This window comes from Pan troglodytes, chromosome 11 (genome assembly GCF_028858775.2).
Source record: "Pan troglodytes isolate AG18354 chromosome 11, NHGRI_mPanTro3-v2.0_pri, whole genome shotgun sequence".
NCBI classification, from domain to species: domain Eukaryota; kingdom Metazoa; phylum Chordata; class Mammalia; order Primates; family Hominidae; genus Pan; species Pan troglodytes.
In genome coordinates, this window is record NC_072409.2 from 111,764,900 (window position 1) to 111,780,380 (window position 15,481).

General features: G+C 41.0%; 1 protein-coding gene across 14 annotated transcripts in view; it reads left to right on the forward strand.

Moving 5' to 3' along the window:
• GLIS3 (GLIS family zinc finger 3) overlaps nucleotides 1-15,481 on the forward strand; it is a 740,609-nt gene that overhangs the window by 397,027 nt on the left and 328,101 nt on the right. For 2 of the 14 annotated variants that reach the window (XM_054658640.2, XM_054658642.2), the window contains exon 1: nucleotides 9,702-9,881. The exons of 11 other annotated variants lie outside the window; for them this stretch is intronic. In XM_054658640.2, the coding sequence (XP_054514615.1) occupies nucleotides 9,803-9,881 (79 nt within the window). In that variant the 5' untranslated portion in view covers nucleotides 9,702-9,802. Of the gene's footprint in view, nucleotides 1-9,701; nucleotides 9,882-10,034; nucleotides 10,205-15,481 lie in introns of those variants that run through there. One more of the 14 variants, XM_063788749.1, reaches the window with a different exon arrangement.

The window sequence follows — 15,481 nt, forward strand, 5'->3', positions numbered from 1 at the left end:
AGACACTTGGAAGATAGAAGTCTCTGGTGGCGTTTTCAGATTCAACCTGTGGACTGAAACAGAGTTGATCTCTAGGCACAGTTGTTAAGTAGGCATCTCTGTGTCGCTTTTCATCCTGATCTCCTCCTCTGTGCTTACCCCTTTTTTTCCTTCAGCTCTTCATCTCTTCATGGACGCTCCTGTCCCCAACCCAATGCTCACTGTGTAGGAGTCGATCATCTGCCATCTTCACTCTATTTTGAAGGCAGAAGACATTTTTAACTGCCTCAGAGGTATTTGCATCATTAAGCACCATTTATAACTGACAGCCCCAAAAAAGTAGTAAGATACATTAGAATGTGGGTTTAGTTGGGTGCCCAAGTACTTGGGTTTTTGTCCTGATGCTGCCATTAACTAGCTGTGTGACCGGGTGAAAGTCACTTTACATCTCTGGACTTGAATTTTACAATTTGTAGAATAAGGAGGTTGGACACATGATTTCTAATCTTCCTTCTTGGCATCTAAATCTATGAATCCAAAGCATGGTGGGAGCAGAGATACATCTTTTTCTTATGAGGGAAACCCTTGAAATTGTTTCATCATCTATTCTGGTTTAAAGATAGTCTTTTAAGATATGAGAGAGTAAAGGTTTTCTGATGTGATTTGCAGATGGGAAGAGGAATCGATATTTTCTGAGCATTTGGTTTGTTCCAGGCCGTGTGCTAGATGGTATGTGATCTTACCAGGCTGAATGTGGTGATTTGGCTGAGCTTGCCACAGACTGAACTTGGCCTCCTGGCCTGCGACTTTGCCCTGGCATAGGTTCGTCTTGCCTCCATATGGCTGGCCCCATCTACCTACCAATGTCTGTTTTCCTCCTCCTTATGTGAATATTTTTATTGGTTAGTAAAAGCAGAGGACAGTCAGTGGCTGGTTGGACTCTGCTTTTAGGTCAGTCCAGTTGTGTAAGGTCAAAGTTTGGGCTACTGAGGCAGAATTTAAGAAAAGACCCCCCCTTTCAGCTTTATTTCTATTGTTTTTAAGGTAGGTTGGTTTCTAGTAGAAAGGGGCCCTATAAAAGCTTTGGGTCTGTATGGGAGGTTGCTTCTCTGGGGAAGCTCTTCTTTACCTTTTATTGTACCGGATTCACTGTGAAATTATCTTTGTGCTCATCTGTGTGTGTGTGTGTTTATGTGTGCATGCGTGCACCCGCATGTGCATTTTGTTCTTATATCCCTAACATATATCCGTATGAACTGTGCGCATTCAAGACTCTTCGTGAATAAAAAGTTAGTAAATCCCTTTTGTAGTAAGATATATGCAAGTGCAGATAAGATACTTCATATCTTGTTTCTAAATATCACCATCATTATCATCATCGTCATCTCCTTCTCTGTGTCTCAGTAGCTTTTTTATCCTACCTTATTTTACCAGACATTATTTTGTGCTGTGATTCTCTTGATCTCTGTTTCACCTGCTCCTACCGTGCAGTTTTTAACTCCTGAATGAGTGAAATAACAAATGAATTTCATGTTACGCATCAAAAATTCCTGAAAGTAAAAGGGGTTATGTAATAGACACTTAACCACTGCTTTAAAGGTTAGACTAGTGTCATCTATTTGTACTTGCATGCCTGACACCATTTATGGTACCTACACAGAATAAATTAAGGTGTCATGCCTGACTATTGCTTATATATGGAAACCAAGAGGTTGGAGGCTCCGCGTGAGTGTGAGTTCCAGCTTTGGGAGAAGAATGACAATTGTCCTGTGTTCTCTCCACCTAGGAGTATTTGTCCAGTTATGTGGAAGGTGATGGTTAAGGGAATATGAATGAACTCATAGCCATCTGTGTGTGTTTTTTGAGTTGGGCTAGCTGGGGTTTGAATACTCACTCTTAGCAAGTTAATATGGTCTTTGAACCTTAGTTTTCCTCCCCTGTGAAATGGGATGGTAATAATCAAGGTTGTTGTGGGAGCTAAATGAGTTAACCTGGGAATAGAGCTAGGCATCCTCCTCTGGCACCAAGTAAGCCTTCCATTAAGCTTACTTTAACTTTCACTTCATTTTTAATGTATAGATGAATCACTATCATTATTATTCTTAGTAGCAGTAGTAGTAGCAGCTGTAATAGTACAAGTTCTTGGTGAGGAAGCATGATCACCATGTTGATAGCTAGGTAAACTCTGCACCTCCTTTGGAGTATTTGGAGAGGAGACAGAGGTTTGTTATAATCTTGTTTCCACGGAGGGCTTCATGGGAAAGGTGACAAGTCAAACAGTTTGGAAAAGGTTCTGTTGATAGGGACGAGCTTTGTGTGCAGTGAGGTGTGGAGTCAGCCTGTGGAGGAGAGAGGAGAATGGGTTAGGAATGGCCAGGACAACAAAGTGGCAGCTCTGGCCACGTTACCCCCACTCCAGGCTTCTCAGCAATTTCTCTGTTTATTTTATTTTTATTTTTCCCCCTATTTTAAATTATACAATCCCACCCTCCTTGTAGCCCTCTCTCCACCTACCTGTGGAAAGAAGTTCTTTACTAAAACTTGCTACAGATATGGTGTGTGCATTACCTGTTCATAGGCATTAGGAAGCTGAGGCCTGATATTCTGGGGTGATGGGTAGGGGTCCAGGTGGATAAGGTAGAGTCCCTGTCCTCATGGGCCTGCCAGTTTAGGGGGAAAGGTGAGATATAGATACATAAGGTAGAATTGATCCACAGCACAAAAGACAAACGAATAACTCTGTGGGAGTTTAGAGGAGGAATAGAGCACTGTAAACCTGGCATTGTAGGAAGGAATATGGAAGGTTTGTTTCAAGGAGGAGGTAGCATTGGAGCTGATCTTTGAGGATGGAAATATGGAGAGTATGGGACGTGGGGTGTGGTGACCAGGGATTTCAGGCTGCCTGGAGTGGAGTATGTCTGAAAGAACCAAAGTGGTGAATTCAGGCTGAAATCAAACTCCTGTGAGTGCAGCAAGGAAACTGATGTAGCCAGATCTCATCTAGAATCAGCAATAATTAGTAAGAGTTTTCCTGAAGCTATTTTTGCTATAATAAGAAAAAGGGGGGAGGGATTAAGAGCTCAAGCATTCCTGGTGTTCAAGTTAAATGTTAACTCCTTTGTGTAGTTAACCAGTAACTTACTCTTAGCTATGCAAAAGAAAAAAAAGGAGAGGGAGAAACATAATACAGTGGTAACCACCTCACTTCAAAAAATCCTGGTTTGCTAATGTGTTTGCTTATTTTCAACGTAATACATACGTAGCTGTTATAGAGATGTGTGCAAACTGAAACAGCAGACAGTAAGTTGACTTACCTTTGTGAATTCCCTGGATGTCTTCTGCAGGGTTTGCAGAGTTAGCTATTTTCAGACACATTCCTAGTTTAGCCATTAGAATGTTATAATTTTTTTTTTTTTTTTGGTATGAACTCAGCAAGTGAAACTTTGCTTCCAGAAAGGTGGGTGGGTGAGCTCACCCACCTGCTCTGACCCAGGCAAGTTAATGACCTGCCCAAGTATTGTTCGCGCTGGCCAGCGCTGGCTGACTTCACCAGCAGTTCCCCTTGAAGGGAGTCATTGTTTCTTACTCTGTATTTGTCAGATGCTTTCCTCTCTGCACTCCAGCCTTTGCTGAATGTCCTGGCAGTTCCTGAATGTTCCTGCTGCATGCATTTTATAAAACCAAAGAGCAAGTAGCCCTGGAAATGTATGCCAAGTACTCTGCACAGCTGTCTAAGGCCCCCAGCCAAGGGCAAGATATAAACAACTCTATACCCACACAGGTACACAAGCAGACACTGCATATGGAAGCCCCGCAGTGCAAGGACTTCTTACTTCTAACACTTTAAAATGTCAGTGGGCAAGCAGCCTGAGAACATGAATAATTTAAGCATGAGATGCTTTTGCTGATGATTTTGATCATTTTTCAGGAGGAATAATGGTAAGAAATTTGATAAGAAATTCCAAATTGAAATTCCATTATTGAAATTCCAATAATGGAATGGAGGTACGTGAAGGAAGGGGACCAGGAATTGTAGAATTTGTATTTGCTGTAAGAAATTAAAATATAGTATGACGTTGAACTTTCAGAACTTCTTAGGATATTGCCTGCATAATGTTCAATTTGGGGAAGAAATGAATGGCCAGAGGAGATTAATTGCAGTGGGCTTAAAATTCTAAATGTCAGGTGCTAGGTCAGGGTGGCTAGAAAATTAGAGGCATACGGTGAAATGCCTTTAATTTGGTATAAGATCTAGTGCATTTGACTCTAAAGATGCTTTTGGACAATCAAATTGAGAAAGAATAGCAAGATAGTTTTTAAAAGTCGAATGTAGTACTCTTCAGAATGAGTGTCAAATAAAATCCAGTACATTGGTTCTGGCCTGTTTTAAATGAATAGCTCTTGTAGCATCCTTCCTCTTTGCTGTGTTTATCTAGAGAACTGTTTAATTTTTATTAGTAGGCTAATTCTTGCATTAAAGACATAAATTGCATATTTAGGATGGAGAATAGGCGTTTGAGATGAAGGTTTATTCAGGGTTCTGTCCCTATTGCTGAAAAATCTAATTCACTACTGAGTGGATCGTAACTGCAGTTGCTAATTTAAAAATCAGTTCGCCAGATTCCAGTGACTTTGATAAGACTTTTATTCTTTTCAATCTTAGGTATTTGTGAGCACATTCTTGGGAAGATTGCTGCTGAGTAGTGTTGCATGTCAGAGATGAGGACAGTTTAGTCATTAACCCTAAATTGAGGGTAAAGACTGGCAATAGGCAGCCTGTGGAATGAGGAAAGGGCCAAGTTGAAATATTTCCAAAAGGTATTTTTGTTGTTTACCCTTGTTAATTATTAATACTAATTATTGATGAAAAATAGTTTTGAGTTACATGCCACACATTGTTTAGGAATAAATTATCAAATTTCTTATCTAGAACTATAGTAGATATTCAACTGTTTCAAATAATCGATATTTATTAAGTTCGTAAGGTGTCCCCCCTTCCTTCAACATTAAAGACACAAATCCATAAAGTTCTGGTGCATAAAGACTTTGTTTCATGAAAGCGCACTTTCCTCCCAGCTTTGGGTAGCTTCTTGCACTAAATGAATATGTTAAGAACTGAATTTGACAAAATCAGGTCAATAATTAAAAAGTATCTTTAGAACAAAGTACCTATCTCATGTAAGACATGTAGATAATATATAGGTTTTATAGGTTAAAATTGCCAAATTAGTTATGAATGTTGTGCTTTGTCTCAATTGTCCATGCCTTTTCAGATTTGTACTTTATAGTCATGTTAGTTTCTTGGAAATGACCTTTTTAGGAATTTCTATATTTTGTAGTTTATCATACAGGCTTAAATGAAGTATACTGTTTAAATTCTACTGAGTGGGTATGCACTTCCCAGAGAAGATTACTCTCTCTGGGAGTCAGAACTGGCTGATACTAAAGGAGAGAGAGGGAGAGAAAGGGAGAAAAGGAGGGAGGGAGGGAGGGGGGGGAACAAAGGGAGGAGGGAAGCTGGCAGGAAGAGAAGGGGAGGAAGGGAGAGGAAAGAGAGGGAAGTTTGAGATGTTAGGTCCCTCTGACAGAGGGAACTGATGTGACTTGGAGACTGCTCTCAGAGTCGGGCTGTAAAAGTCGGTGTTCATGCCTCTTAGGCATTATGGGTTTTTTGAATGTTATTAGATTCATTTTAGCGTCATTCTTAAGAACCGTGTGTTGCGATATCCTGTGGGCTTTGGTCATTTTTGGTTTTAGATCATGTTGTTCCAATCAATTGGTTGTACTATGTATCACAGCAGTTGTGTGCAAAGGTACTAGCCTTGGCAACCTAAAGATATGTTTGCTTATAGAAAATAACACACACAATTGAACCACCTTTGGGTGTAGTTTTTCATTTACCAGCGTGTTCTCCAGACGTACCCTGTATTGATGTATTTTCCCAGTAGTGGGACGTTGTAGTATTGGCTTAAAAACCTTACCTAACAAGGAGTAAGTAGGCTGATCCTGGATCAGTTTATTTTCTCTGCCATCCCAAAGACTTGCCCACTGACCTCATCCATAGTGTGGTGTTTGCTCTATGAGCAGTTGATTCACCAGTTTTCAGAGCCCAAGTCTAAAATCACAGATCCTGTGGGGGATCTGGGAGCATCTGCCTTACCTTTATGAAGGTTATGGTCAGTTAAACCTTGCTTTCAATGGGCTCACTTCGCTATGGGAAGAAAATTCTGCAGTTGTTAAAAACGAAAGGACACTGCCTTTTCCAAGGGAGCTGACAGCTATTGGTTTTTCCGGAGAGGATTACTGGTGAAGACAGTTATGAAGAACAAGTAACTCTTGTAAATAAACAGCATGTTCTTGCTTAAATATTTCCCAGAACAGTTCTAAAGAAATATAATACAGGTAAGTTTTGTTATGTTCTCATTGTGAGCTATGTTTACGAGAAGCAAAAAATAGGATTAGAATCATAGAGGAGGAAAAAAAGCCTTTTCATACCAGTGGCTTATGTTTTATTGAATTCTAACCATTTATAAAATTATCTGGTTTCTTGCCCCTACTCATGGTTGATTTTGTTTCTCTTTTTCCATCTAGAGACCTTTGAATTATTTTTATTCATAAGTGAAAAATGTATTACAGCTTTATTTCCTTTTATTAATAGTTCCTTCTTGCCCTTAACCACATCTCTGACTTTTTGGCATGTAGAGTCCAATGAGCTCATGCTTAATCATGTATAAACAACCATCTAATTATATGGTTTTGAATTTTCATTTGACCGACTAAACAAAAATGACACAGAAACGAGAAACCTGACAACTTTCCTGTCTTCAGATACCTGGCCTTTTTCTCCCTCGCCCTCTCTTCATGCATTTAGTAAAATGCATGTTATAACCTATCAAAAAATATCACTTTGTATTTGCCAAGTTTCTGAGGTAAAATTGTTCTTTTCAAGGCTACGTGTCAAAAAACAAGTCGGTTGAGCTGAATTATCCACCTTCTTTTCAGATTTCTTTCGGACTCTGTTCTTTCCTCCTTTGGACCGAGGTGTTAGTAGCATTCCTTGCGCTGTGGTGTCAGATGACAGGACAGCATTTATGGAGCAAGGTTTCTCAATCTTTGTTCCCTTGTCTTCTCCCCTGAGGTCCAATAACAACTCTCCCACTTGCCCTGTCGTCCCACCCTCCCCCAAACCATGCTGACACATTTTTGAAAGAAGATAATGAAAAAGTCTTTCCATACTAAGGTGCTCACTGTGTTTAAACAGGAAGGGAGACGTCGTCTATTCTCTTTTCTTTCTCACTGGCTTGATCCTAGAATTCTGAAGATGGTGGAAAATCTCTTTCAAACATTTAGATGGTTTCGCCATAGACAGTTCAGTGTGCTTGATAGAAAAAGACAAAAGATGCTACAGAAAGACAAAAACTGGCTGATCTCACTTAGGTGTGGAATCCAAAATACTGGAACTCATAGCAGCAGAGGGTAGAATAGTGGTTGTCAGGGGTTGGGAGGTGGGGAAAATGGGAGATATTGGTCAAAGAGTACAGAGTTTCAGTGTATGCAAGACGAATAGGTTCTGGAGATTGCTCATGCACAATGTGGTGACCATAGTTGACAATACTGTATCGTTTACCTGAAATTTATTAAGAGAGTAGTTTTTTTTTGTTTTTATTTTTTTTTTGAGACAGTCTTGCTCTGTCACCCAGGCTGGAGTGCAGTGGTGCAATCTCGGCTCACTGCAACCCCCACCTCCTGGGTTCAAGCAATTCTCCTGCCTCAGCCTCCTGAGTAGCTGGGATTACAGGCACCCACCACCATGCCCGGCTAATTTTTGTATTTTTAGTAGAGACAGGGTTTCATCATGTTGGACAGGCTGGTCTCAAACTCCTGACCTCAGGTGATCTGCCCGCCTCAGCCTCCCAAAGTGCTGGGATTACAGGTGTGAGCCACTGTGCCCGGCCAAGAGAGTAGATCTTAACTTCTCACCACACACACACACACACACACACACACACAAATACACACGTGCGCACATGCAAAGGTAACCATGTAAGGTTATGGGTATGTTAACTATGGATTGTGGTAATTGTTTCACAGTATGTACGTATGTCAAATCATCACATTATACATCTTACATTTATACAGTTTCTGCTTGTCATTTATGCTCCAGTAAAAGCTGAAAAAAGACACATATCTTTATTCTTTTTTTCTGGATATTTTGCAAGGTGAGTATGTCAGAGAGTAGGTTTGGCTAACTAGTACTCAACAGCTATAAGAGAGAAGAAAGGGAAGCGGATACCTGTGAAATTTGGCCAAAGTGATTTATTTCCTCACTGATCTTTCAGCCTTAAAACATAATTTGATTTCTCAAAATTTCTCTGAAACATGCATATCCTTAAGTGTGAAAATTTCATACACTTAGATGGGTTAGGTTTGGAAGGAAATTGTATTGATTCCATTTTGAGAATTTGGAGTTAGTATGAGCTTGTTGAGATTAATGTCTAACAGTCTTCATTATTGGAAATACTTTGGAGATCTCTTCATAATTTTTCTGCCCATCGTAAGGTGCTAATATTACCCAATGATTTTTGGGGATTTATTATAATATTTTATTTCAAACTGGATTTGTTTTAAGGTTTGTATTCCACTCATTGTGTAGGAAGATCAAAGTGAGATTTCTGCCTGTAGTTTTGTTATTTTTGTTTTGCTACGGAATGTTTAGAACACAGGAGACCACATCCTGGCAGAGTTTATAATTTGATTCACCTGGAACAGTTGAATGAGGCGGCACTCTAACCCCCAAGCTAAGGCCTCTACTTAATTGACCCTTTGATAATTAGGAAAGGATTTTGTTTCTCTCCTTCTCATTAACATTGAAAACCATAGGATCTTATGTTGTTTATTATGTGTTATTTACTCTCTTCTAAGACTTTGTATATTATTCAGGGAATAAGCTATCAACTCGATTAACATTTAACTTTTTCTTCATGTTTATTCTCAGCTTTAGCATTCAAATTCAGATAAATAACTACTGCTACTTTTAAAATAGTATTATTTTAGGGAGAACATAAGCACAACTCTTAATTTAGATTTTTTCATACTGGCATCAATATGTATTATGGTTGCTTTTTCATTTTGATGGGAAAGAATTTGGGTTGTAAGTGAGCACCTACTCTGTTCTTCCTCATTTTTTGACCTAATTTCAGATATGATTAGTTGGGAGTTATTGCTGGTACCGTGTCTGGATTCGCATCTACAAGGTGCAGAGATGAAAGTCACATTTACTTTGATACTAACTCATGTTCCAATCATGTTTACAGAAATGCTTACATTACTCTAGTTCTCTTATAAGTTAAAAAATAGCATTAAATAAAAGAAACAGAAGGGAATTACATTATGTAGGCCTCAGCCAGATTGCCTGTGTGTTGAGATTTGTGATGTTAAAATTGTATTTTTGTATTTTGGTATTTTAGTTAAAGTTATGTGATTTTATACAATGACAAGTTTTCTGAGCCAAAAGGTAGATATTTCAGCCTTCCTACCTCTCCAATTTTCAGCAAATCTGTAGTATGACTTATTCTACCAATTTATGTATACAAGAAATGGTTGTTTAAATTATTTCCTTTAAATCACAACAAATCATATGCCAAGATTCCATCTTACTCATTAGTGGGAAATTTAATCTCAGTTATTGCTAGTTGGGGTGGCCTGATACGCTACCAAGGTGACACAGAATCCCAGGGTGTTTGTAGAGAGCAGAACATTCCAGGAGCTTTTCTGTTCTTGGTTCTTCAGGTTACTGCTGAGATGCCCTTTGACCAAGCCCCACATGGCCTCTAGGAGTCTGCTGCTCTGTGCATTGCTTGGACACAGGAAGTTTTGCTGGAGCTGGGAGCCCAGGCCCGAAGGTCTGGCCTTTGTATTTTGGCCATGCAGCCATACCTTTTACCCCCACTGCCTTCCTTGGGAGCTGTCTTGCTACTCAGGGACCATCAAACTGTTGTTCTTCCCAGACTTTGGGCAATCCCACCTCTCTCTCTCTCCTTCTGTCTCCCTCCTAGAGGCACTATCCTCTTTCAGAAGGCCCTGCCACCTTCAGAGCACCTGGAATAATCTCAGTGAATTTAGATTTCTACACAAGACTGTGAGAGAGGATGAATTTGGCCAGGCACGGTGGCTCACACCTGTAATCTCTGAACTTTGGGAGGACGAGGAGGGTGGATCACCTGAGGTGAGGAGTTCGAGACCAGCCTGGCCAACATGATGAAACCCCGTGTCTACTAAAAATACAAAAAATTAGCTGAGCGTGGTGGCACGCGCCAATAATCCGAGCTACTCAGGAGGCCGAGGCAGGAGAATCACTTGAACCCAGGAGGGCGGAGGTTGCAGTGAGCTGAGATTGTGCCACTGCACTCCAATCTGGGCAATAAGAGCAAAACTCCATCTCAAAAAAAAAAAAAAGGATGAATTCAAACAGTGTCTACTCTTGGCCCTTTTATAATAACCTCTCTTGAGATGAAGCAGCACAAAATACAAATAATAGCTCACTGAATTTTCTTGCCATAAACATAAGCTGCTGAATGGGCTTTGGAGCTGAGAGTTAACAATTACAGTGTAGAGGAGGAAAGGGTATCTGGCCTATGAGATAGCTGAGCAGCTCTGGGGGACTTCTGGGAGGAAGCTGGGTACTTTCCATTTCTTGGAAATTTGGGTGACTTAATTTTAATGCAAAATAATGTAATCTTCATTACTATTTTCCTTCCCTCTGGGTCTGAGGCTTCTGGGCATCCCATCTGGACTTGCAAGCCCATGCAGAATATGGAGCAGAAACAATTTATGATAGAGAACGTGTCTTTTTGGACAGTAATGGGAAATTACTGCTTAGGGAAAAACAAAGGTAGTCTGGTGGCTTTTTTTGTTCTGTTTTGTTTTTGTTTTTTTGGGACAGGGTCTCACTTTGTCACCCAGGCTGGAGTGCAGTGGTGCCATCCTGGCTCACTGCAGCCTTGACCTCCCAGGTTCAAGCAATTCTCCCACCTTAGCCCCACAAGTAGCTGGGATTATAGGCACGCGCCACCATGCCTGGCTAATTTTTGTATTTTTTGTGGAGACAGCTTTTCGCCATGTTGTCCAGGCTGGTCTCACACTCCAGAGCTCAAGCGATCTACCTGGTCTGGCGGCTATGACGACTGTGTAAGATGTGCCTTTTACAGGCTAAGAAGTTATATCTAATATGAAGAATTGGCTGGGATTTTGCCTCTGAACCAGCTCTTACATACTGAAAAAAAAGTCCCATTGATTTATATTGAGTAGCTTAGACCAGGGGTCCCCGACTGCCTGGCCGTGGACCTGTATGGGTCAGTGGCCTGTTAGGAACCAGGCCACACAACAGCAGGTGAGCAGTGGGCTCTACAGCCCAAGCTTCGCCTCCTGTCAGATCAGCAGTGGGATTAGATTCTCACAGAGGCAGAAACCCCATAGTGAACTGCGCAAGTGAGGGATCTAGGTTGCGTGCTCCTTACGAGAATCTAGTTATAATGCCTGATGATCTGAGGTGGAACAGTTTCATCCTGAACCCCACCCAACCGTCCCCACCCCTTCCATGCTTTCCATGAAACCACGAACCATGAAACCAGTCCCTGGGGCCAAAAAGGTTGGGGACTGCTGGCTTAGACTACCCTCCCTTCACACTGAATGTGTTTGTGTGTATCTGTATGTAACAGGAGGGAATATGGACAGAGGGGGCGAACGAGTAATATTTCTGTCTGCTCAGTAATTTAGAGACATATCAACAGTTGTGTCCACCAGGGACCTCAGTCTTCCTTAGCATCATGACTTACACACATTTCAGAGGAACTGCTCAATTTGATTCATGGCCTTGAACTGTACTTGACTTATGAATTGTTCTTAAAAGTTGTATTCATTACCTATTCATCCAACAGATATTTGGTGAGCACTTGCTGTCTGGGGGATACCAGTCATTGCTCCGTACAGTGAGGGGTCTCACCCAGAGGCAGCTTTGCCATTTCTCACCCAGCCTCTGCTTTTGTTTGGCTTGGGGCAGGGGAAAAAGCAGGTTGAGAGATATACAACCTTGATTTATGGAAGAAAGGTTCTGAATCTAGTATTCCTTAAAGGCACTTCAGCAACCATCTTACTTGTTTTCCTAATGAGATAGGTTGGGCTTTACCCTGTTTGCTCCGTTTGCTCTTCCCAGCCTGGTCTCACCCTGAGATTATGGCAACATCTTCCTAGCTTGGTTTCCTGCCTTCAGCCTTTGCTCTGCTTCTAAATGTACTGGAAATAGATTGTTCTCTTCTTGCTCCCTCCTTACAACATACCCATGCTTGCAAGCCTACTGTAGCTCTTTGGGGTGCCTGGTTTTGGAGGTTGTGTGCAATCTGATAACATCTTAGTAAGAATATGAATGCCTACAGCTTATACAGTACTTACTGTGTGCTGGAAACTGTTTAAGTGGTCTACATACATGACTTATTTAGTACTCCAAACAGCCTTATGAAGGTGGGAACAATTATCATCCCCATTTCCCAGACAAGGAAATAGAGGCACAGAGAGCTTAAGGCATTTGCCCAAGGTCACACAGCTGGTAAGGGAAGCTATTCTGGCCCTAGTGTCTCATTCTTTACGGCTTCCCCCATGCTGCCTCCATAATACTTCCTCAGCACATGTCCCTCACTTCATTTTGGCCATCCAACTCTTCATGTTGCCCCCTCTCCTCCTGCCATTAAAAGGCTCAGATGAAGTCTCACTCCTCTACTAAGCCTCTTCCAGTGTATTCAGATATTTTCCTCATTTGAGCTCTTTTTGTACTCAGCAGTGAAGCAACTCAATTTAAGATTAGGTGTTTCCCAATTGTTTCCTGTGTTAGCTAACACTCTCTCCAATTGGTTGTAAGATCTTTGACCAGGGGCTAGCTGTACGGCCTAGGACCAAGCCTCACACCCAGTAAATGTGTCTTTGGGAAACTGAGGCAGTTTTCTCCCATGACAATATGCGTTCTCCCTCCCTTCCATTCATTCATTCTTATATTTGTGGAAGTGCTCTTTTTCCACGGTAAGTATAATAATTCCACCTTTATATATTTTCACAGATGAGTCCACCAGATGAGGCTTGATCTAAGCCTATTAAATTAGATGGTAGGCAAGAATGATTTGACTCATCTGTGTGTCCACAGTCCCTAGAGTATATAGTGTAGCACAGAGCAGGGACACAATAAACAAATACCTGATCTGTGAGCAATAAATTACTAAGTTGTGCCTCTGCTGGTGTTTCAGTTTTTCAGAGTACTTGTTTGCTTAGTTAACAAATGTATCTGCTTACTTCCCCTGGGATTGCTAGAAAATTTGTCGAGGGAGAAGCAGTAAAATGTGCTTACATTTCCTCTTTGGTTTTCCAGGCTAATTGTTGGTGAACTTTATTTAACACTCTTGCTATACTAAGAGTCTCTATGGAGCAGAGCAGCTTTCAGTTAACTTGGCAAATCATTACAAGAGAGAACAGAGGGGTCAGCATGAGCACTCTCTACTAATTAGTTGATAATTGATATACAATAGCTGACGGATGGGACTTTAGAATACAAACTCCAGGAATATTGCTTAATTTATCTTGCATCCTTATGAAGTGGCTCAGAACTGTAGGTTCTTAATATCATCTTACTGGGAGTGCCCAGTGGTGGGGAGCAAGATTGAGGCTCCATGCACAGGAATCCAGGGCACTGAGTGGTACAGAAAGGAATATGATACATTTTAATCTCTTGGGTATAAATGTGATTCCATTTAATACAGGGATAAATTGCAGTGAGTAATGCTGGTGATTCCGTACTTGGTGGACAGCATTCCTGAATGCTGACTAAGGTTGGAAGAATGTTGGTATGAAAGTTATGTTCTTTGTGGGATAAACATGGAAGATTCAAGCTGAACTCCTGAAGACAAGGTGGTGGGAGATTGCATGATTCATGCGAATCTCCCTGGGTTCAGATTGGACCTATTTATTGACTGTCTTTGTAATGAAGTCACCAAATAGACATTATATGCCCCCCCTCTCCCATTTAAATGTGATCGCCTAAATCTTTAGCAACTAATTATAAAATCCTTACTCTAACTTGCTTCATAACCATTGCTTTCTTATTTTGTCATTTACCACCCTGTGGCTGCTATGCTGTCTGTACAGCTGGTTCATGTGCTCCTCCAGCCTTTCTCCCCATCTCTTCCAGATTAATCTTGGGTGAACTCTGCCTCTAATGGGATGCGCCACTACCTATAGCACAAGGTCCCAGATGCACATCAGGTGACTAGTTATATCAGCATCATTTGGTTTAGTTGGTTTGCAGTGGAGCTTAGGAATTTGCATTTGAGAAGCTTCACTGGTGATGCCAATATGTAGCCAGGTTTGAACCACTGTTGAATAAGTAATGTCCAGCTTTTAAATCAGTTCTTCAGGGCTGACTGAACCAACCCTCTAAGCTCTGTCTTCTCCCTTTCTCCTCTTGTAGGCAGCCCTAGCTCATCTTTGTTTCTCCAGGACGCATTGTGCCTCCTCCCTTTCGTTTCTGTGTCTACACCCTACTACTTCCTTCTCATTTGTGTGCTCATTCTTCCTTCATGTTTTAGCTTATTGTTTTCTAAAGGGTATTCCTTAGAATGCCAGTCTTAGATGAGTCCCTTGGGAAAAACCTCCCTAAACAAATGTACTTTAAATATTATTTGGTCTTCTGGGAGAATTATCACATGCATTTACATTATTAAAGGCTCCTGAAGACTTACAGTAAAGAGATATGTTTAACTTTGTTGTATTAGGGGTTCCCAAACTTATTGGACTGTGGACATCTCCGTGAGGCCACCTTAATTGTCATTTAACATCTTGGGACATCCTGACGGACTTTGGGAAACGTGTTTGTAGTTCATACTCTTCTTCTTTGATGAATTACCTAGTACAAAGGGATTGCCCTCCTCCTCTGAGCTCCTGTCTCTATGATTTAGCTTCATGCTTAATACTGTACAGTCTAGCGACATTATCCGATTGTTCCTAGGTGAGTATATCTTATCTCTTCAGAGGTTGTGAGCGCCATGGAGGCAGGATGTTATATCCAGCATTCCTTATCTTCCGTAGGTTTTGCACAGTTTTGAGCATTGGTCACAATTGCCAAATTTGATTGCTTTGCCCCTGAATATAGGAGCCGGTTATTTCATTCTAATTGTCATCCTTTGGTGTTCGTAGCCATTTAGCCATGCCTTACTGTATTTCAGAGTAATACACCACACAGTCACATATGTTCATTAAATTGTTACTAATGTATCTCAGCAGTGAAATATTACGAATTTGACAAAACACTACGTAGCAAGCCTAGGGTGTTTGGTATGCAGGATGTTTCTAGCTCTAAGGAGGAGTATTCATGAAAGGTGAGAGAATTTGATGACCTGTGCTTACCTTCATTGATCTGTTTTTGCATAGCAGATGGGAGAGAAGGGTACTTGTTTCTTTCTGTGGT